This window comes from Pseudophryne corroboree, chromosome 6 (assembly GCF_028390025.1).
Source record: "Pseudophryne corroboree isolate aPseCor3 chromosome 6, aPseCor3.hap2, whole genome shotgun sequence".
NCBI classification, from domain to species: domain Eukaryota; kingdom Metazoa; phylum Chordata; class Amphibia; order Anura; family Myobatrachidae; genus Pseudophryne; species Pseudophryne corroboree.
In genome coordinates this window covers 457,863,610-457,887,784 of record NC_086449.1, presented here as the reverse complement: position 1 = coordinate 457,887,784, position 24,175 = coordinate 457,863,610, and the positions used below count along the sequence as shown (strand labels likewise).

Below are 24,175 nucleotides of genomic sequence, written 5' to 3'. Positions count from 1 at the left end.
AATGATCATTGGAGTGTTTCATCCTGTTCCTGTATTATTACAAATACTTGTTCAGATACCGTCCACAAGGGCATATACTATATGCTATTCTGGCCAGGAGACCCATGACCAGGATGAGAGCCCAAGAAACATGACACTTGGGAATTATCTTTTATGGATGGAGCAAGGGAGCAGAGTTGAGAAGAGTAAATCAGATGTTCACGGGCAGTAAACTAAAGTGTAAAGCTTATTAAACCTCCAATAATATTAGTCTGTTATTTTTGATAGTCCACATACACTAGTTACGATCACTATACATCTTAAGATAAAAACAATACTATAAATTACATTAGGAACTTTATTAATCAATACCGTTCCTTTACAGAAAATATTCTAATTGTCTATTAAGGTATACTCCCCATCCAAATTAGCATTGTATCCTACAGAAGCGTGCGAAACATAATCAGACCTAATGGGAGTGCACTAAAAAGTTGTTGGCCACTAATATGGCTTTTATCTTTATGCAAGTGTCCATTGTCCCTAGTGGGGAAGTAAGTGAATTCTGCTCTATAGTTCTGAGGGTATTCCTACTGTTATTATTGTTAGTCTCTGTGCCTGCAAGCAAGGATGCCTGGCCAGGACTTACAAGTTGGCTTTTTTCTTTGTGGTTCAGTGTGACTTTAACTTAATGCTCTTTTATGTGGTTCCATTTAGTCTTATATCAGTGTAGTGAATCCATTGGTTGCAGTCCATTTTGTCCAGGTGGCATTATCACCTAAAGAACGCAAACTGGAAAGCTTTAACCCTTCTAGAATACTTGGTTGGCTCTATCAAGAATACCTCTTGTAGTCCTTCTACCTTGCTGTATCTGCCTCTGCTACTAAGGGGGGGTCTATTTACTAAGCCATGGAGAGAGAAAAAGTAGAGAGCAATAACATAGCATGTGTGAGTGGAGGATAGGGTGGCCAATCCCGGGCCATTTTTTTCAATCTGGACTGAAAAATGTTCGATTCCCGGGATTGGCTGCATTTCAGTGTCCCGCCCCCATCCCGTCCTGCCCAGGTCAGATAAATCACAACAATCTTACCGGGAGGGAGGGACACTTCTGTCACGTTCTGGCGGCTGGGCGGGCAGTGTGGCAGTGAGGAGCTGGGCAGCGCGACGTAAAGTCAGAGGTCGCGCTGCGCAGCCGCCTGATCTCACCGCCGGGGGAAGTGAGCAGAGGTAGCCGGGCAGCATTTGAGCATTTTGAGGACGTTTGATGCTGCCCGACATAACCAAAAACAGGTTGCTGGCTAATCCCGAAATCCCCGGGATTGGAAGCTCCACTCCCAGGATTGAATCCCGGCCAATTTTAGGATTGGCCACCCTAGGGGAGGAGTGTCCCATAAGGAAAGTTCTGGAAAATGGAATGTGGAAAGTATTCAAAGGCGTTTTAGTAACATTGCTGATGGAAATGTCTTGCAGGAAACCATTAGTGAAGCTATCAAATATTTAGCTGAATGTGGAGGAATCTGTAGTAACCCTTGCACCATCCTTGTAGAAGAAATGGAATGATGATATCGTTTCGGATATACATATAATAAATAGTTTTTGTAATGATAGGGACAGTGTGCTGAAAGTGTGTTCACAGGTTTTGCCACTCCTCATCTGAAAACAGCCAGACCCCTGTATTAATATATTGCTTGGCCTCAAGAAAAGCCATAGGATATTCAGTAATTTAATGTGCAGGAAAGGGGTGCAGGGTGAGGAGTAGTACTGTACCTGTGACCGGTCTTTGGAAGTTGCTGTCTGCGATACTGAGGAGAAGAGACAAGAAGTGAAGGAAGATGACGGCATTGCAGAAGAAGGGTAATTCTGGCCTAATAACGTCAATTGCTTAATTAGTCATTAGGGGGGCTATCCAAAGGGCTCTAAATCAAGTCCTGACAACTTGTCCTTTAAAATATGGATTTTAGCAAACATTGAACTTGCTCTGGAGGTGCTCTAAAGAAATAAAAAGTGCACCGCATGAAAAAAAACTAGAACCCAAGTGAATACCACAAATCTTGCACCTGTGTGAAACCAGTGGTGCAAGTTTAAAAAAAAAAAAAAATTGCGCCCCTTTAATTCCAGCTGGCTTTCTATTTCCTTCCTTCTCTGATTCAGTGGACTTGCTCTCATATGAGCTTTCACATGCAGTCTCTCAGTAGCTCTAGCCACCCATGGAGAGAGGCTAAATCGGGATGCGGTCAAGATCCCGCCGGACGGAATCCCGACGCCGGAATCCCGACCGGCACAATCCCGACATATTCTCCCTCCGTGGGTGTCCACGACATCCATAGAGGGAGAATATAATAGGATTTTCGTACCTACCGGTAAATCCTTTTCTCCTAGTCCGTAGAGGATTCTGGGGACTCCAAAAGGACCATGGGGTATAGACGGGATCCGCAGGAGCTTGGGCACACTGAAAAGACTTTAACTGGGTGTGAACTGGCTCCTCCCTCTATGCCCCTCCTCCAGACCTCAGTTATAGGAACTGTGCCCAGGAGAGACGGACATTTCGAGGAAAGGATTTTTGTTTAAACTAAGGGCTACAAATATACCAGCCCACACCACAAACATACCGTACAACCGGAGTAACAGTAAACCAGATAACAGTATGAAATAACAACAGCAACAAGCTGAAAACAATAAATATACAACCCGTGTATAAACTAATTTTAACCAGCAAGAATACACTGCAAGTAACAGTCCGCACTGGGATGCGCTCCTAGCATCCTCTACGGCAGGGGTGGAGAGTGCGGACGACTGTGCAGCACCGATTGAGCAAACATGAGGTCCTCCTCAGCCAGGGTATCAAACTTGTAAAACTTAGCAAAGGTGTTTGAACCCGTCCACGTAGCCGCTCGGCAAAGCTGAAGTGCCGAAACCCCTCGGGCAGCCGCCCAAGAGCAGCCCACTTTCCTGGTAGAATGGGCCTTTACTGACTTCGGCACCGGTAGCCCAGCCGAAGAATGAGCCTGCTGAATCGTACTACAAATCCAGCGTGCAATAATCTGTTTAGAAGCAGGATGACCAATCTTGTTGGAAGCATACAGGACAAACAGCTCCTCTGTCTTCCTGGCAACAGCCGTTCTAGCGACGTAGATTTTTAACGCTCTGACAACATCCAGAGACTTTGGAACTGCCACAGCATCCGTAGCCACGGGTACCACAATAGGTTGGTTAATGTGAAACGAAGAAACCACCTTCGGCAGAAATTGTTGACGAGTCCTCAATTCCGCCCTATCCGAATGGAAAATCAAGTACGGGCTCTTATGAGATAAGGCCGCCAACTCTGGCAGACGCCAGAGCCAACAGCATGACTACCTTCCAAGTGAGAAACTTCAACTCAACCTTGCGCAAAGGTTCAAACCAGGAAGACCTAAGAAACGGCAAGACCACCTCAAGATCCCATGGTGCCACAGGAGGCACAAACGGAGGATGGATATGCATCACTCCTTTCATAAAAGTCTGAACCTCTGGGAGGACAGCCAATTCCTTTTGAAAGAAAATAGATAAAGCTGAAATCTGCACTTTGATGGAGCCTAATTTCAGGCCTGCATCTACGCCTGCCTGCAAAAAATGGAGAAACCGACCCAAGTGAAATTCTTCCGCAGGAGCCGTTTTAGTCTCACACCACGAAACATACTTTCTCCAAATACGGTGATGTCGTCTCGTCGTAACCTCCTTCCTAGCCTTAATGAGTGGGAATGACCTCCCCGGGAATACCCTTACGAGCTAAGATCTGGCGCTCAACTTCCATGCCGTCAAACGCAGCCGCGGTAAGTCTGGGAACACGCATGGTCCCTGCAATAACAGGTCCTCTCTTAGAGGAAGCGGCCAAGCATCTTCCACAAGTAATTCCTGAAGATCCGGATACCAGGCCCTTCTTGGCCAATCTGGAACGACGAGAATCGCCTGAACCCTTGCTCGTCGAATGATTCCCAGTACCTTTGGAATGAGAGGAAGTGGAGGGGACACATACACCGACTAGAACACCCACGGAGACACCATGGTGTTCACTGCACTGGCTTGGGGGTCCCTTGACCTGAAACAATACCTCGGAAGCTTCTTGTTGAGGCGAGACGCTATCATGTCGATCAGCGGAATTCCCCAACGCTTCGTCACTTCTGCAAATACCTCTTGGTGAAGAGCCCACTGTCCCGGATGGAGATCGTGTCTGCTTAGGAAATCTGCTTCCCAGTTGTCCACTCCTGGAAGGAAGACTGCTGACAGGGCGCTCACGTGTTCCGCCCAGCGAAGGATTCTTGTGGCCTCCGCCATAGCCGCCCTGCTCCTTGTTCAGCCTTGACGGTTTATATGCGCCACCGCTGTGATGTTGTCTGACTGTACCAGGACAGGTCGACCCTGAAGAAGGCTTCTCCCTTGTAGCAGGCCGTTGTAAATGGCTCTTAACTCGAGAACATTTATGTGGAGACAAGCTTCCTGGAGCGACCATTTCCCCTGGAAATTTCTTCCTTGGGTGACTGCGCCCCAGCCTCTAAGACTTGCATCTGTTGTCAGAAGTACCCAGTCCTGGATACCGAACCGGCGCCCCATTTTCCCCAGAACCCGAGTACAGTGATGGATCGACACACTTGTCGGCCTCAGAAGTTCCCTGACCATCGTCTGCAGTTCCAGAGCTTTTTCTTCTGGAAGAAATACTCTCCGTAACTCCGTGTCCAGAATCATGCCCAGAAAAGGCAGCCGAGTGGTCGGATTTAACTGAGATTTTCGCAAATTTAGCACCCAACCGTGCTGTCGCAGAACAGACAGCAACAAATTCACACTGCTCAGCAACCGTTCCTTGGACCTCGCCTTTATCAGGAGATCGTCCAAGTACGAGATAATTGTAACCCCTTGCTTGCGAAGGAGAACCATCATTTCTGCCATGACCTTGGTGAAAATCCTCGGGGCCGTGGAAAGCCCAAACGGCAACGTCTGAAATTGGTAATGAGAATCCTGTATCGCAAACCTGAGGAAGGCTTGATGCGAAGGATATATTGGGACGTGTAAGTAGGCATCCTTTATGTCGACTGACGCCATAAAATCCCCCCTTCTAGGCTGGAAATCACAGCTCGTAGAGATTCCATCTTGAACTTGAAAACTTTCAAGTATGGATTGAGGGATTTTAGATTCAGAATCGGTCTGACCGAACCGTCCGGTTTCGGTACAACAAAGAGGCTCGAGTAGAACCCCTCCCCCCGTTGGGACGGGGGAACGGGAACAATGACCCTCTGTTGACACAACTTTTGTATCGCTGCCAGCACCACCTCCCTGTCCGGAAGAGACACTGGTAAGGCCGAAATTAAAAACCGGTGAGGGGGCACCTCCCGAAACTCCAGCTTGTATCCCTGAGACACAATCTCTAGGACCCAAGGATCCAGGCCTGATTGAATCCAGACCTGACTGAAGATCCGCAGACGGCCCCCCACCGGTCCGGACTCCCCCAGGGAAGCCCCAGCGTCATGCGGTGGACTTGGTAGAAGCAGGGGAGGACTTTTGGTCCTGGGCGCCTGACACGGCAGGCGACTTCCTTCCCCTTCCTCTACCCTTTGAAGCGAGGAAGGACGAACCTTTTCCACGCCTGTATGTATTTGGACGAAAGGACTGCATCTGCTGATGTGGTGCCTTTTTCTGTTGTGTGGGAACATAGGGAAGAAAAGAGGACTTACCCGCAGTCGCGGTAGAGACCAGGTCAGCCAAGCCGTCCCCAAACAAGACATTACCTTTGAAGGGTAAAGCTTCCATAGCTCTCTTGGAGTCGGCATCAGCATTCCATTGATGGATCCACAGCGCCCTCCTGGCCGAGATCACCATGGCATTGGCTCTTGATCCCAAGAGACCAACATCCCTCGCCGCATCCTTCAGGTAATCTGCAGCGTCCTTGATATAACCAAGAGTCAAAATAACATTATCTTTATCAAGGGTATCCATATCAGTAGCTAAATTCTCAGCCCATTTAGCAATAGCACTACTCGCCCATACCGACGCCACAGCAGGTCTGAGCAATGCACCTGTATTAGTGGAAATAGACTTCATAGACGTCTCCAGCTTGCGATCCGCCGGATCCTTGAGAGCTGCCGTGTCAGGAGACGGAAGCGCCACCTTCTTAGACAAACGAGATAGAGCTTTGTCAACATTTGGAGACTCCTCCCATTTTTCCCTGTCGTCAGAGGGGAAAGGATACGCCATGTAAATCCTTGGGAATCTGCCACCTCTTGTCCGGCGACTCCCAAGCCTTTTCACAAAGAGTATTCATTTCATGAGAAGGGGAAAACTTCACCTCAGGTTCATCAGAAATGCGTAACACATCCTTTATAGCCACAATCATGTATTGAATACTCTTAACTAATCGTGGATGTAAAGCTGCCTCACTGAAATCGACCTCGGAATCAGAATCCGTGTCTGTATCAGTATCTACCACTTGAGTAAAACGGCCGCTTTTGCGACCCCGATGGGGTCTGCATCTGAGACAAAGCATCCTCCATGGATTTTTTCCACACCTGTGTCTGTGACTCAGACTTATCTAACCTCTTTGACAAAGAAGCCACATTTGTATTAATTGTACTTAACAATGTGAGTAAATCAGGTGTCTGCTGCGCCGACAGAGCCAATTCCAGACCCGCATCTGCTCCCCCAATAACCTCCTCCGGTGAATAACATTCAGCCTCAGACATGTCGACACGGAGTATCGACACACCGACATACACACACACACACACAATGCCTCACCTAGGGGACAGGCCCACAAGGAAGCTCGGATAGAGAAACACAGAGGGAGTATGCCAGCTCACACCCCAGCGCCCATATATCCCGTCAACGAATATATGTGACAAGCGCTGCTTAAAGGACAATAATATGCACCACAAAACTTTCCCGGCGCGCTTCAGCCCGCCAAATTTGAAAAAATTAAAATGCCGGCAGGGGTCTGAAAAACGGTGCCGAGGCACCGAAAAGGCTTCTGCCGGTTTCCCAGACCTCCGTAACTGCTGCCCAGGGCGCCAGTAGCCAGCAGGTCTCCCTGAAAATTAAAAAACCTAACAAAGTCTTTTAGAGAAACTCTGTAGAGCTTCCCTAGTGGTGTGTCCAGTCACTCCTGGGCACAAAGTCTAACTGAGGTCTGGAGGAGGGGCATAGAGGGAGGAGCCAGTTCACACCCAGTTAAAGTCTTTTCAGTGTGCCCAAGCTCCTGCGGATCCCGTCTATACCCCATGGTCCTTTTGGAGTCCCCAGCATCCTCTAGGACGTAAGAGAAAATAGTGTGCCGAGCGTAGCGTGGCACCGTGCCCGCAGCGTGGCGAGCGAAGCGAGCCCGCAAGGGGTTGCGTTCCGCTCGCCACCCCTGTCGGGATTGTGTGGTCGGGATTCCAGCGTCAGTATTTCGACCGCCGGGATCCCGTCCAGCGGGATTTAGTACTGATCCCCCTAAATCCCTTAATTGTTGACCATGGACGCACAGTGAACTCTTCTGTCACATAGAGGGACCTGTCTTGAGTTGGACATATTCCAGCTCTGCTCTGATTGGTGATGATGTAAGTGGAATCAAACTAAAGAATTTTCCCGGGGTTTAGTTTGCAGTGGTGCTACCATAGTAAGGGCCAAATTCCAGAGAAGTGTGAAACTTATATTCTTTCAAGTTGGCTGAAAAAAGACAAACTATTTATTTAATTCATTATTATTTATTACCAGTTACGGTATTTATATAGCGCGCACACATATTCTGCAGCGCTTAATTATTATTGTTAATGTGTTGCTGATTTTTTTTTTTGCTTAAATTATATGCATGTAGAATTAAACGCAGTATTATAAGCAATCAACTATATAGGTTAATTTCTTAACCCTTCCATATTATTATTATTTTTTTTCCTGCAGTTGACATTTGGTCGGTTGGATGCATCATGGCAGAACTTTTGAAAGGCAAAGCTCTTTTTCCAGGAAATGATTGTATCCTTCTACTGTATTGTATTTGATCTGTGTCTTCCAGTTGTTTTGATTTTGACATGTTTGTATCACTGTTCGAACATTCTTAATGTAAAGTAATTAAGTAGTAAAAATGTGTTTTAAAGGTACAAACCTACAAACAGAGTAGGTTTATACTTAAGGGCCCCATACACTAGGACGATAATGCCCGATTTCAGGCATTCGGCCCGATATATCGGACGAAATCGGGCATTTTGGCTGTGTATTTGATCCGATGCGCGGCCCCGTGAGCATCGGATCGGATCCTCCAGATTGAATTTGCTGCACATTCAATCATGTCTGACCCTGCAGTTTCTTCACTCCCCCCGTCACCCGGCTCCATAGCAGTGCAGGCAAATATGGACGAGATCGTCCATATTGGCCTGCATACACAAGCGACGGGGCACCAACGATGAACGAGCTAGCAGAGTTGCACTGGACCTGTCAGCTCACTTTGTCCAGGCATCACCTGATGTGTGGTGAATTGAGGCTAGATGTATGATGACACATCTGTAACCAGGATTTCTGGTCACACCTCATGATATTGCAAACCGAAATCTGCATTAAGTGCACCTTTTGAGAAGTAAGACAAAAAAATTGTTTGAAAGAGTTTTTTTTTGTTTGTTTGTTTTTTTGCTAAATTGCAGAATGGCTGCTTATTTTTACACTTTGTCAGAATAACCTGTTTCCAAATTAAAAATACAAGAAACGGAGGGGGAAAAATCCTAAATATCTGTAGATATTGACCAGCTGAAAAGGATAATGGAAGTTGTTGGCACACCTAATTCTGAATTTCTAATGAAAATTTCATCTGAACATGTGAGTTCTATGTGCTTAGTAATAATGCAAATGTAGTGTGGACTCCTCTGTGGTAACTTTGTGTAGCAAATGTATAATGGCTATTAGTTTACCTTTTTGTGTATTAATAATAATAATAATAATAATATTATTATTATTATTATTATTATTCTTTTAATAAAATTATTATTATCCTTTATTTATATGGCGCCACAAGTTATCTGCAGCGCCCAATTAAAGAGTACATAATCAAAACAGAAAAACAGTGACTTAGTTAGATACAATATAGGACAAGTACAGGGTAAATAAGCAAAGCTACATCAGCAGATGACACTGGAATTAGTATCAGGGTGGCAGAAAACCAAGGGATTTGGTGCAGTCAAATATTATTAAAGTAAGAAAATGATAAGCACGTGAGGGAAGAGGGCCCTGCTCGTGAGAATTTACATTCTAAAAGGGGAGGGACACACAGGGGTGACACAGATGGGGTAGACAGAAAGCGAGGAACAGAGGGTTAGGATGAGATTATGGCTGGGTTTGGTGAAGAAGTGTGTCCTGAGAGCCCGTTTGAAGTTTTGTGGAGAGTCGGAGGTGGAGAGGTAGAGAATTTCAGAGAAAGGGAGCAGCATGTGAAAAATCTTGGAGGTAGGAGGAAGTAGTCAGTAGGCAGGAGAGTCGGCGTGCATTAGCAGAGCGAAGAGGACTGGTGGGAGTGTAAAGGGAGATAAGGTTAGAGCAGTGGTTCTCAAACTCGGTCCTCAGGACCCCACACAGTGCATGTTTTGCAGGTAACCCAGCAGGTGCACAGGTGTATTAATTATTACTCACTGGCACATTTTAAAAGGTCCACAGGTGGAGCTAATTATTTCACTTGTGATTCTGAGAGGAGATCTGCAAAACATGCACCGTGTGGGGTCCTGAGGACCGAGTTTGAGAACCTGTGGGTTAGAGATGTAAATGGGTGAGGGCATTGTAGGCAGGTGTGAGAAGCTTGAATTTGGATTCTGGAAGGGAAGCCAGTGAAGGGCTTGTAGGAGAGGGGAGGTGGACGTAGTGTGTTTGGTGAGGAAGATGAGCTGGGCTGCAGCATTGAGGATAGATTGGAGTGGAGAGAGACATTTGTCAGGGATGCCAGTCAGGAGCAGATTACAATAGTCCAGTCTGGAGATGCCCAGTGAGTGGATAAGGGTCTTGGTAGCATCCTGGGTCAGAAAAGGTCTGATCCTGGATATATTATTGAGATGAAAACGGCAGGTTTGTGAGAAGTGCTTAATGTGTGGTTTGAAGGAGAGGGAAGAGTCAAGGATTACTCCAAGACAGCACACTTGGGGGCTAGAGGAGATGGTTGTGTCATCAATAGATAATGAAATTGTGGGAGGGGAGGGTGGGAAGATGATCAGATCAGTATTAGATATGTTAAGTTTAAGAAAGCACTGGGACATCCAAGAAGAGATAGCAGAGAAGACAGTTGGAGGTACGAGTGAGGAGAGTGGAGGAGAGGTCCGTGAAGTAAAGGTAGATTTGAATATCAGCATGGAGATGATATTGGAAGTCAAAAGAACTAATGAGTTCACCTAAAGAGGACGTATAAAGAGAGAAAAGGAGAGGACCCAAGAACGGAACCTGGGGGACAACTACAGTTAGTGGAGATGGGGGAGAGTTGGAGTCATGAAAGGAGACAGAGAAGGAACGGTCAGAGAGGTAGGAGGACACCCAAGAGAGGGCATTATCACTCAGACCAGTGGAGTGAAGGATTTGCAGAAGGATTGGTCCACAGTGTCAAAAGCAGCAGAGAGGTCAAGAAGAATAAGCAAAGAGTAGTGGCCCTTAGATTTGGCAGCATGGAGGTCATTGCAGACATTTGTGAGGGCAGTTTCATATGAGTGGAGAGGATGGAAACTAGACTGAAATGGGTCAAGCAGTGAGTGTGAGCAAAGACAGGAAGTAAGGCGGTTATAGATCATATGCTCAAGGAGCTGGGAGGCAAAAGGGAGGAGAGAGATAGGTTGGTAGTTGGAGAGGGTGTTTCGATCAAGGGTAGGTTTTTTTTTTTTAAGAATAGGGGAGACAAGTGCATGCTTGAAGGCAGAGGGGACAGTGTCTGATGAGATGGAGATGTTGAGAAGGTGGGCAAGATGAAAATAGGCAAAAGGAGAGAGGTAGTGGAGGAGGCAGGAGGGGATAGGATTAAGTGGGGAGAGGTGAAGGCCATGACTTCCTCACCAGATACATGGGAGAAAGATGTCAGAGTTGGTGAGATGGATGGGGAGGAGTGGTAAGGGATGAGAGGTTTCCTAATGATCTGGTGGGATGTGATGTCCTGACGTATGGAGTCCATTTTGGGTGTGAGGTAAAAGGCAAAGTCAAGAGCAGAGTGCGAGGAGGGGAGACAAGGTGGAGGTGGGCAGAGGAGTGAGTTGAGAGTGGCAAAGAGGCGCCATGGGTTGGCAGACTAGGAGGAAATGAGGTTTCTGAAGTATGACTGTTTAGTGAGGGAAAGGGCAGCATTGAAGGACGAGAACATAAGTTTGAAATTGAGGAAGTCTGCCTTAGAGCGTGATTACCTCCAGTGTCACTCAGCAGTACGTGAGCATTTTTTGCAGATCTGGTGCATTTAGTGTGCCAGGGTTGAGGGGTTAATCTGCGAGGGTGAATAGTGGTGGGTGGAGCGACCGAGTCAAGAGCAGAAGTAACAGATGCTTTGTATAAGGAAGTGGCTTGTTCAGGGCATGAGAGAGTATAGGAGCGAGTAGGGATGATAGGCATGTGGTGTCAATAGCCTCAATGTTACGCTTAGTGATGGTAGTCTTAGGAGGTAGAGATGGGGAAGCAGAGACAGAGAAGTTAAAGGAGAGGAAGTGGTAGTCAGAGAGGGGAAATGGGGAGTTGGAGAAATCAAATAACACAATGGTGAGTGAAGACCAGATCCAGTGAGCTCCCATTCACATGGGAAGGTGAGGAGGTCCACTGTGAGAGACCAAGTGAATATGTGAGGTTAAGGAGTTTAGAGGCAGGGGATATTGTGGGGATATCGACAGGGATGTTGAAATCTCCTAGAATAATGGAGAGACTGTTAGAAGAGAGGAAGTGAGGAAGCAAAGTTGCCGAGGAGTTTGGAGGGTCTGCCAGGGGGAGGGGAGGTGGTAAATGACAGCTATTCTAAGATGGACATATGGAAAGTGGTGTATAGCATGGACCTCAAATGTAGAGAGTGTAAGGGACTGTTCTGGGCGTATGAGTTGGTAGGATTAACTCAAAGGTAAAAGGTCCCCCTTCAACACCACGGCCTTGGCGACCTCTAGGCAGGGAAGGGGGGTGAATGTAAGGCCTCCAGCAGAGAGAGCAGCAGGAGAAGTAGTGTCAGAGGGAGTAATCCAGGTTTCAGTATTGGCTAGTAGATGCAGGGAGTTGGAGATGAAAAGGTCATGAGTGGGGACCAGTTTGTTACAAATAGATCTGGCATTGCAGAGGGGACAGGATAGGGGGTATGAGTTTGTGGGAGAGATGTGAATGAGATTATTAGGGTTGCTGTAGCGTTGAGGTGAGACTAGTGATGGTGCGGGTGCCTGAGCGAGGAAGGGAACCTGCAGGAGGTGGGCAGGAAAGGAGGTCAGTGTGATATGGATGGGTGGGAGATGACAGGGAGAGGAGGGAGCAGGGCTAAGTGGTGGGGTAGTAGAACAATGGTGGGGCAGAGGTGAATAAAAGTGTGTTAACAGGAGAGAAGGGGAAAGGAAAGGAGACAGAGGGGTGGAGGGGCAATAGAGGGAAGAGAGAAGGAGGTGTAGGAGACTAGTGGGGGGGATAAAGGTGGGAATAGGGGGCAAGATAGATGATTAGGTAGACACTGAGTGATGTGGGGAGTAGAAGAAAACCTGGACATAGTATGGAGTAGGTAATAGGTTGAGGGGAACTGGGAGTAGAGGCTGTAAGGGAATCAGAGCAGAATATTTGCAGAAATGCAGGTGAGCAAAGCAGTGTAAGCTCAATGGCTGTAAATTTAGTTTGAAGTGAATAAAAAGCGTAGATAATGGGTTCAGAAATTGATTTGGACTGTAAGTAATGAGCGGATTATGAGGGGGTAAAAAAATCAGTGGTAATTCAGACAGGAATATTAAGTGTTTGAAGTTAAAATTGCATTGGTTCAGCTGTGCATTAAAAAAAAAAAAAATACAAATAAAAGCATGTCTTTGTAAAATGGATGGTTTTTGGAATGTCCAAGTCCGGTAGTTCAGTGTTATTTAAAACCAATTCAACAATTAGGAGCTTAGTGACATGAAATAAGTGAACTCACATTTGTTTTTTAAAATTAGTTCTTCAGTTTTCTGGGGTTTGTTTGTTTTGTTTTGTTTTTTGATAGATTGGTCTTGTGTATGTATTGCAGCTTGTATTGTAAGTTTATCTTTTTACATCCAGGCTAGGCGATATATTGAATCCTTACCACACATGCCACAGCAAGACCTGAATGAGATGTTTCGTTGTGCCAACCCTCTAGGTGTGTTGCATTATCCTTTACGCTTTTATTGTCTGCCACTTGAATCAGAATTAATCTCTTGGAACATCATCAAACATATTGTTTCCAGTGTACATATATGCATATGGTGTTACTGAATTTTCAGAAGCAGCATAATGCTGACGGGAATATTTTGGTGCTTTTTGTTTAGCTATTGATCTACTGAAGAGGATGCTCCTATTAGACAGCGATAAAAGGATCTCCGCCTCTGAAGCCCTGTCACATCCTTACTTTGAGCAGTATCATGATCCAGAAGATGAGCCTGAAGCCGAGCCCTATGATGAATCTATAGAGAACAAGGAGCGCACTATTGATGAATGGAAAGGTACAGAGCTTCTTTGCAAGAACCATTATTGCAGTGTTTGCATGCAAAGGAAAAGATAGTGTTAAGATGGATACACCATATAAGATTCTGTCCAGTCTTTCTGGTTGGAACAAAATCTTGTAATGTATGGGTGCAAATGACAATTGACTGTTTGCTCCCAAACACTGGAAAACAGATAAAAATGGATGTTCAGACAAATTGGTTAAATCAAATGGATTTAACCAATTTATTGGAACGACCATTTTCCGGCTGTTGGGAGCAAATGGTTGATTGTCATTTGCTCCCATGCATTACCAGATTTTCTCTTCAACCAGAAAGATTGGACAGATAATCTTTTATAGTGTTTATTTGACACCCTTCATTATCATACAATTTTCTTGCCTGCGTGAATGGCTTTGGACTATTACCGGTATTTGTGTTATGCATGTGTTGTATGTTCCACCCCATTTTAAAAGTGGACTTTTCTCAGGTTAAAGCTTAAAGTAGTGGTTTCCAAATACGGTCCTCAAGGCACCCCAACAGTTCAGGTTTTAAGGATATCCGTGCTTGGGCACAGGTAACTTAATAAGTACTTCAGCCAGTTTAATTATATGGTATATCTGTGCACAAGCAGGGTTAGCCCTAAAACCTGGACTATTGGGGTGCGTGGAGGACCGCGTTTGGGAACCACTGACCTAAGCTGCTATTTCAGCCCAGTTTCTCATTATACTCTTTGCTGCTTTTTAATTGAGGCTTTTATAATGTAGTGCTAACCACCAGAGTGGTAGAGGTATTTCTGACAGAAATGAATTCTTCATTTACATTTCATATCCTAATAAGCCCTATCCATGCCATTTTTGGTCTCTATAGTTAGAATAACCACTTAACTGGCCTTTATCTTTTCCAAAAACAGCTCAGACATTTGTTGGATTTTTTTAAATGATTTAATTAGGCTAAGAACATTTATTTAAAACATATCCAGCATGATTTTAGTTAAAATATCGATGGCCGACATATCGGACCATCATGTCATTGCAAAATGACATTTTCCTGGGGACTGCTCATCTCTGCAGTCGCCGGGTGTACACAAGCAATGTAAGGGCAGCTTCTGTAACTATTCCCCATTGTGTGGGGTTGATGCTGGGCTGCCTGATCAGTAGTGATCGACTACACGGCAGGCACTGGGGAGGGAACCTGGAAGCAGAGGAACTGGGAGTATCCTCTGAGAGTGGCAGCCGCTGGAACATTATCTTCCAGCAGCCGCCTAGTAGGCATTTCTGACTGGTCGCATCAGATGTGATCATATCAGTGAAAGCCCAGCCTGGCGTGGTCGTATCAGATGTGACCACACCAGGCAAGTGGTTAAATGGTTCATGTTGCTTATTCAATGGAAGCAGTGTTTTCTCTATCGTCCTAGTGGATGCTGGGGTTCCTGAAAGGACCATGGGGAATAGCGGCTCCGCAGGAGACAGGGCACAAAAAGTAAAGCTTTAGGATCAGGTGGTGTGCACTGGCTCCTCCCCCTATGACCCTCCTCCAAGCCTCAGTTAGATTTTTGTGCCCGGCCGAGAAGGGTGCAATCTAGGTGGCTCTCCTAAAGAGCTGCTTAGAAAAGTTTAGCTTAGGTTTTTTATTTTACAGTGAGTCCTGCTGGCAACAGGATCACTGCAACGAGGGACTTAGGGGAGAAGAAGTGAACTCACCTGCGTGCAGGATGGATTGGCTTCTTTGGCTACTGGACATTAGCTCCAGAGGGACGATCACAGGTACAGCCTGGATGGTCACCGGAGCCTCGCCGCCGGCCCCCTTGCAGATGCTGAAACAAGAAGAAGGTCCAGAATCGGCGGCATGAAGACTCCTCAGTCTTCTTAAGGTAGCGCACAGCACTGCAGCTGTGCGCCATTTCCTCTCAGCACACTTCACACGGCAGTCACTGAGGGTGCAGGGCGCTGGGAGGGGGGCGCCCTGGGAGGCAATGAAAACCTATTTTTGGCTAAAAATACCTCACATATAGCCTCCGGGGGCTATATGGAGATATTTAACCCCTGCCAGAATCCGTTAAGAGCGGGAGACGAGGCCGCCGAAAAAGGGGCGGGGCCTATCTCCTCAGCACACAGCGCCATTTTCCCTCACAGAAAGGCTGGAGGGAAGGCTCCCAGGCTCTCCCCTGCACTGCACTACAGAAACAGGGTTAAAACAGAGAGGGGGGGCACTAATTTGGCGTTAGAAATATATAAAAAAGATGCTATAAGGGAAAACACTTATATAAGGTTGTCCCTATATAATTATAGCGTTTTTGGTGTGTGCTGGCAAACTCTCCCTCTGTCTCTCCAAAGGGCTAGTAGGTCCTGTCCTCTATCAGAGCATTCCCTGTGTGTGTGCTGTGTGTCGGTACGTGTGTGTCGACATGTATGAGGACGATGTTGGTGAGGAGGCGGAGAAATTGCCTGTAATGGTGATGTCACTCTCTAGGGAGTCGACACCGGAATGGATGGCTTATTTAGGGAATTACGTGATAATGTCAACACGCGGCAAGGTCGGTTGACGACATGAGACGGCCGACAAACAATTAGTACCGGTCCAGACGTCTCAAAAACACCGTCAGGGGTTTTAAAACGCCCGTTTACTTTAGTCGGTCGACACAGACACAGACAGGGACACTGAATCCAGTGTCGACGGTGAATAAACAAACGTATTCCTTATTAGGGCCACACGTTAAGGGCAATGAAGGAGGTGTTACATATTTCTGATACTACAAGTACCACAAAAGAGGGTATTATGTGGGATGTGAAAAAACTACCGTAGTTTTTCCTGAATCAGATAAATTAAATGAAGTGTGTGATGATGCGTGGGTTCCCCCGATAGAAAATATGGGCGGTATACCCTTTCCCGCCAGAAGTTAGGGCGCGTTGGGAAACACCCCTTAGGGTGGATAAGGCGCTCACACGCTTATCAGAACAAGTGGCGGTACCGTCTATAGATAGGGCCGTCCTCAAGGAGCCAGCTGACAGGAGGCTGGAAAATATCATAAAAAGTATATACACACATACTGGTGTTATACTGCGACCAGCGATCGCCTCAGCCTGGATGTGCAGAGCTGGGGTGGCTTGGTCGGATTCCCTGACTAAAAATATTGATACCCTTGACAGGGACAGTATTTTATTGACTATAGAGCATTTAAAGGATGCATTTCTATATATGCGAGATGCACAGAGGGATATTTGCACTCTGGCATCAAGAGTAAGTGCGATGTCCATTTCTGCCAGAAGATGTTTATGGACACGACAGTGGTCAGGTGATGCAGATTCCAAACGGCACAAAGGTGTATTGCCGTATAAAGGAAGAGGAGTTATTTGGGGTCGGTCCATCGGACCTGGTGGCCACGGCAACTGCTGGAAAATCCACCGTTTTTACCCTAAGTCACATCTCTGCAGAAAAAGACACCGTCTTTTCAGCTTCAGTCCTTTCGTCCCTATAAGAGTCATATCTGCCCAGGGATAGAGGAAAGGGAAGAAGACTGCAGCAGGCAGCCCATTCCCAGGAACAGAAGCGTTCCACCGCTTCTGACAAGCTCTCAGCAGGACGCTGAGACCGTACAGGACCCCTGGATCCTACAAGTAGTATCCCAGGGGTACAGATTGGAATGTCGAGACGTTTCCCCTGCGCAGGCTCCTGAAGTCTGCTTTACCAAGGTCTCCCTCCGACAAGGAGGCAGTATGGGAAACAATTCACGAGCTGTATTCCCAGCAGGTGATAATTAAATTACCCCTCCTACAACAAGAAAAGGGGTATTATTCCACACTATATTGTGGTACTGAAGCCAGAAGGCTAGGTGAGACCTATTCTAAATCTAAAAAAATTTGAACACTTACAAAGGTTCAAATCAAGATGGAGTCACTCAGAGCAGTGATAACGAACCGGGAAGAAGGGGACTATATGGTGTCCCGAGACATCAGGGATGCTTACCTCCATGTCCCAAATTTGCCCTTATAACTAAGGGTACCTCAGGTTCGTGGTACAGAACTGTCACTATCAGTTTCAGACGCTGCCGTTTGGATTGTCCACGGCACCCCGGGTCTTTACCAAGGTAATGGCCGAAATGATGGTTCTTCTTCGAAGAAAAGGCGTCTTAATTATCCCTTACTTGGACGATCTCCTGATAAGGGCAAAGTCCAGGGAACAGTTGGAGGTCGGAGTAGCACTATCTCGGATACTGTTACAACAGCAGGGGTGGATTCTAAATATTCCAAATTCGCAGCTGATCCCGACAACAAGTCTCCTGTGCTTAGGGATGATTCTGGACACAGTCCAGAAAAAGGTGTTTCTCCCGGAAGAGAAAGCCAGGGAGTTATCCGAGCTAGTCAGGAACCTCCTAAAATCAGTGCATCATTGCACAAGGGCCATGGTAAAAAAATGGTGACTTCCTTCGAAGCAATTCCAGTCGGCAGATTTCATGCAAGAACTTTTCAGTGGGATCTGCTGGACAAATGGTCCGGATCGCATCTTCAGATGCATCAGCGGATAACCCTATATCCAAGGACAAGGGTGTCTCTCCTGTGGTGGTTACAGAGTGCTCATCTTCTAGAGGGCCGCAGATTCGGCATTCAGTTTTGGATGTTGGTGACCACGGAGGCCAGCCCGAGAGGCTGGGGAGCAGTCACACAAGGAAAAAATTTCCAGGGAGTGTGATCAAGTCTGGAGACTTTTCTCCACATAAATATAGCTAAGGGTAAATTTATAATGCTCTACGCTTAGCAAGACCTCTGCTTCAAGGTCAGCCGGTATTGATCCAGTGGGATAAAACATCACGGCAGTCGCCCACGTAAATAGACAGGGCGGCACAAGAAGCAGGAGGGCAGTGGCAAAAACTGCAAGGACTTTTCGCTGGGCGGAAAATCATGTGATAACACTGTCAGCAGTGTTTCATTCCGGGAATGGAAACTGGGAAGCAGACTTCCTCAGTAGGCACGACCTCCACCCGGCAGAGTGGGAACTTCATGGGGAAGTTTTCCACATGATTGTAAACCGTTGGGAATTACCAAAGGTGGACATGATGGCGTCCCGTCTGAACAAAAAACGGGACAGGTATTGCGCCAGGTTAAGAGACCCTCAGGCAATAGCTGTGGACGTTCTGGTAACACCGTGGGTGTACCAGTTCGGTGTATGTGTTCCATCCTCTGCTTTTCATACCTAAGGTACTGAGAATTATAAGACGTAGAGGAGTAAGAACTATACTCATGGCTCCGGATTGGCCAAGAAGGACTTGGTACCCGGAACTTCAAGAGATGCTCACAGAGGACTTATGGCCTCTGCCGCTAAGAAGGGACTTGTTTCAGCAAGTACCATGTCTGTTCCAAGACTTACCGCAGCTGCGTTTGACGGCATGGCGGTGGAACGCCGGATCCTAAGGGAAAAGGCATTCAGGAAGAGGTCATTCCTACCCTGGTCAAAGCCAGAAAGGAGGTGACCGCACAACATTATCACCACATGTGGCGAAAATATGTTGCGTGGTGTGAGGCCAGGAAGGCCCCACGAAGAAATTTCAACTCGGTCGATTCCTGCATTTCCTGCAAACAGGGGTGTCTATGGGCCTCAAATTGGGGTCCATTAAGGTTCAAATTTCGGCCCTGTCGATTTTTTCTTCCAGAAAGAATTGGCTTCAGTTCCTGAAGTCCAGAAGTTTGTCAAGGGAGTATTGCATATACAACCCCCTTTTGTGCCTCCAGTGGCACTGTGGGATCTCAACGTAGTTCTGGGATTCCTCAAAACACATTGGTTTAAAACCAGTCAAATCTGTGGATTTGAAGCATCTCGCATGAAAAGTGAACATGCTCTTGGACCTGGCCTGGACCAGGCGAGTGTAAAATTGGTGGTTTTTTTCTCAAAAAAGCCCATATCGGTTTGTCCATTCGGACAGGGCAGAGCTGCGGACTCGTCCCCAGTTCTCTCCCTAAGGTGGTGTCAGTGTTTCACCTGAACCAGCTTATTGTGGTGTCTTGCGCCTACTAGGGACTTGGAGGACTCCAAGTTGCTAGATGTGGTCAGGGCCCTGAAAATATAGGTTCCAGGACGGCTGGAGTCAGGAAAACTGACTTGCTGTTATCCTGTATGCACCCAACAAACTGGGTGCTCTTGCTTCTAAGCAGACTTTTGCTAGTTGGATGTGTAATACAATTCAGCTTGCACATTCTGTGGCAGGCCTGCCACAGCCAAAATATGTAAATGCCCATTCCACAAGGAAGGTGGGCTCATCTTGGGCGGCTGCCCGAGGGGTCTCGGCTTTACAACTTTGCCGAGCGGCTATTTAGTCAGGGGCAAACACGTTTGTAAACTCCTACAAATTTGATAACCTGGCTAAGGAGGACCTGGAGTTCTCTCATTCGGTGCTGCAGAGTCATCCGCACTCTCCCGCCTGTTTGGGAGCTTTGGTATAATCCCCATGGTCCTTTCAGGAACCCCAGCATCCACTAGGACGATAGAGAAAATAAGAATTTACTTACCGATAATTCTATTTCTCGGAGTCCGTAGTGGATGCTGGGCGCCCATCCCAAGTGCGGATTATCTGCAATACTTGTACATAGTTACAAAAATCGGGTTATTATTGTTGTGAGCCATCTTTCAGAGGCTCCGCTGTTATCATACTGTTAACTGGGTTCAGATCACAGGTTGTACAGTGTGATTGGTGTGGCTGGTATGAGTCTTACCCGGGATTCATAAATCCTTCCTTATTGTGTACGCTCGTCCGGGCACAGTATCCTAACTGAGGCTTGGAGGAGGGTCATAGGGGGAGGAGCCAGTGCACACCACCTGATCCTAAAGCTTTACTTTTTGTGCCCTGTCTCCTGCGGAGCCGCTATTCCCCATGGTCCTTTCAGGAACCCCAGCATCCACTACGGACTCCGAGAAATAGAATTATCGGTAAGTAAATTCTTATTTTTTGGTTGGTGGCGTGATATACATTACTGAGAATTCAATGGGAACTCTTGGCATCTTTAAAATACTTTCATTAGAGTGCTTACATTATTAATACATTTAAATGCAAAGCACAGAGTACAAAAGCCCCACTGTGGAAAACAAGTAAAACATTCTTACTGTATCACCCAATTTGTTTGGTTTAAATAATTTTGTCCAATAATTGATGCGTTTACTCTGCTCAGTCACAGTCCTTAATTAAAATCCATAATGTTTAGGGTGACATTTATTTGGTCAATTGGAAAGCCAGATCTGCACAAGTGTACAGCCAGCAGTATGCCCTCTTGCAATATGTTTGTTTGACCCTCCCATGCCAGATCTGTCTACTTTGTCACTTTGGCAAAACATGTTGCAGGACAGTGCGTTGCTGGGCTTAACGCTTCTCATAGATTCAGATATGAGTTTTCATTAATATGATTAGATTCAGCTGTGCCTTACAGCCTATGTGATATTTTTCTTTGGCATTGTAACCCCTTTTGACGTTATTGGATTAGTACCCATTATTTTCCTTACTAAAAAATAAATTTCTAATTTGAGGATAAACACAAATGTTGTATACTAGTACCACATTCTATGCTTCTGAAATCAGGACATGCATTTTAAATTTGTTTAACTTAAATTGCACAATACATAGAGGGGGAATTCAATTGTTCACGATTATTTTTCACGCAAAAAAATAACGACTTTTACCGTGATTTTTGCCCGATGGTCATTATTGGGCAGTTCAGTTCCAGCCTGGTTTTTTTTTTTTCTCACAAAAACACATGGATCCAGGGTAAGTTGCTGGAACACTGTGTTTTTCCAAATACCCACAAAAACAGAACCGGTGAAAAAAATTCCCTGATGCTCCCAATAATTTACCACAGCTTATTGACTCAATCACCCCCATCCCCCCCAGTCTGCAAATAGTAGTTGCAATATTATTGACCAATTATTTATTTATTTATTTCTCATTATAGAAAATATTAACTTACAGCTACAGTATATCTTGTTTTATTGCAACGAAAACCTTTTCTACTTTTGTGGTTTAATAGATCTTCCTTTTTGATTTGTTCCATCAGAGATTACGTATGAAGAAGTGGTTAGCTTTAAGCCTCCTGATATTAAAATTGATGATCTGGAAATTGAACAGTGAAGATGGATATTTCTCATCATCACAATGGACAATTAGCAAATTTGGCTTTTGCAACTTGAATGGCTTCTGTTGACCAAAGACACGAGAGACCTGAAAATACCGGAATTCTAAGACATTTACCCACTGCCTTGTCATAGTTGTAAACAAAATCCCTTCAAATTACTCAGAACAGCAAAGACTTGCCTTTTCCGTACATACCACTGATAACCTGTTAGTAATTTATGTGGGAAAAGTAGGGTTTCCCATGCAACCAGTCAGAGGATTAGTATTTTTCAGCACTGGAGTAAAATTAAATGTAGCAATATGTTTTTCCTTACTGATTACCAGTATAACCTTTTCATAGATGTTCCCCAGTGTGCCTACCAGTGCTAAGAACTCTTTGAAATCTAATGGTCCTTTAAATCTTGTAATTCTCAAGTACAGGTTATTGGATTTCTGCATAGTATGGTAGATTCTGTATTGGCACTGCTAAATTACTCAGAGCTCTAGTATTCATTCTGGTTGGATTCACTGTGGCACAGAATCTGTTCTAAACCATTCTTGTTCAGCTGTACTTCTCCATCTTCTAGTACTGATCACCTTTCACTAGCACAATGATGTGAGGGTGTTCAGTCGGTGTTTGCCATCTTGCTTCTTTACATGCAATGCTAGATCATGATACAGCACGGCATGGTACTTTCTCAGAAACAAAAATCTTTTCCAGAAATGTGAACAGCTACTTTTTAGTCTGTGATATCTGCATGTTACAATTAAGTTATGACAGAAGAGATTTAATAGTAGAGTTACTTGCATATGTACAAAAATACTCTCTTTATAGGTAAAAGTGTGTTCCTCTGGAGGAGATGACTTTTGCCAGCATTAATACTGGGTGGCTGGGCGGGGTTGTAACCCATTGGTTCTGTATGGAAGATGATATCCATGAAATGTCAATGAGCCTTATCTTTGTCCTGCTGCCAATAAAACCATTCTTTTTACTTATTGGATCTTTTTGGATTCTACACTTTCTGAAGCTAAAAAGTCAGCTTAAAGGAGAGTAGTAATGATGATAGTTCTCACTTTACACTGGGGAACAGTCCGCTCTTGAAATGGATCAGTAAATTTAATGTGTACATGTTCCAGTTAGGATATGGTGAATGAGCGAAGTAGCGGAACATGATATATAGGCATTATTTTGTGTCCGGAAGCAAGTGGGATAGTATTAAATGAGAGAATGGCTGTAATTGTGGGGGTGGAGGGGGTTTATAAAGCTTTTAAAGTCACACAAGGATTAATTTGCAATAAAATCCAGAAATTGGCAAACACAAGGTTAGAGTGATTTTTAGTTGCGTTGTTCAGTTTATTATCCCTAAATACTCTGCCAGATAAAGCGCAATCTGTTCATATTTTCACAGTCATATTTTATTCCTGAAGTGTTCCTGCAGTTCATTCATTCTATGTAGCCATAATTGTAAATATTATAAGACTTACCTTAAATTTGTGGCAACGCTCTGAAGGTTCGTACACACTTGCCAAGAAAATGAGCGACATTGCTCATTTCATCCTTCCTGAGCGATGTTGCTCACTTTCTTGGCAAGTGTGCTTGCCACCGCCGAGCGATGCTTCGTTAATGACCCTCGCTGTCGGCCATGCAGGCAGCTCAATTTGGACTGTCGTCCAAGAGCTGCCTGCCTGGCCGCTGTGTGACGTCACTGAGCGATATGGTTATCATATCGCTCAGTGTCTACGCCCTTTCCACCGACCGGCTCGGGAGGGGAAACCCTAGGCGACGTTTCTTAAAGAGCACGCCGCCTAGTGTGTACCCACCTTCACAGTGCCATTATATGGCCATGCACAGGATAAAGGGCACAATTAGACAGCTGAAAATTAATTCTGACATCAAAGCTGAATAAGGAAACTGGTTATTGACCATTACTGATTATCCTATAAGAGAATGTCAGAGTTGCTATTCCTGATGCCACTATACTGTAGGAACAAAAGTGGTGTTATGTACTGTACTTGGTGCACACAGAATAAACAGACAATCTGTGTGGCCTTGGTAACTGCAAATCTTGAAGTGTTCCAACAGTATAATTAAACAGAAGCATTACCTTTGGTAGGAAGCACACCAGAATATGAGGTAATATGTTGTGTATCAAATGCAACTGTAAATATTTCATAGTTTTCTAAACAAGAAGGTATATTTCTAAAAGTGTAAAAGGAAGTATAATATATTATGCCACAGGTGCATGGCTGTAATAAACCATTCCAGCTACTGCTGACCTGGCCTGAATACTCTATATATACATGACAGACTTGATATGTATATTCTGATTATCAATATGGCTTGACAATATTTGGCTTGAAATAAATGACATATATGATCCAGAAATGTGCTGGTCTTCCTGGCTTTGCAGTTAGATCTGTCGATCATGTTGCTATACCAGGATGCAATCAATTTGCCGGCTGTCGGGATTCCGTCGGTGAGGATAACTACGCCAGAAACCCGACA

General features: G+C 45.4%; 1 protein-coding gene across 2 annotated transcripts in view; it reads left to right on the top strand.

Moving 5' to 3' along the window:
- Window positions 1–22,661, top strand: part of MAPK11 (mitogen-activated protein kinase 11) — a 72,199-nt gene extending 49,538 nt beyond the window's left edge. For both annotated transcript variants that reach the window (XM_063927158.1, XM_063927159.1), the window contains 5 exons: window positions 7,879–7,950; window positions 8,705–8,784; window positions 13,180–13,258; window positions 13,428–13,601; window positions 21,614–22,661. In XM_063927158.1, the coding sequence (XP_063783228.1) occupies window positions 7,879–7,950; window positions 8,705–8,784; window positions 13,180–13,258; window positions 13,428–13,601; window positions 21,614–21,687 (479 nt within the window). In that variant the 3' untranslated portion in view covers window positions 21,688–22,661. The remainder of the gene's footprint in view (window positions 1–7,878; window positions 7,951–8,704; window positions 8,785–13,179; window positions 13,259–13,427; window positions 13,602–21,613) is intronic.
- The last annotated feature ends 1,514 nt before the right edge of the window (window positions 22,662–24,175 follow it).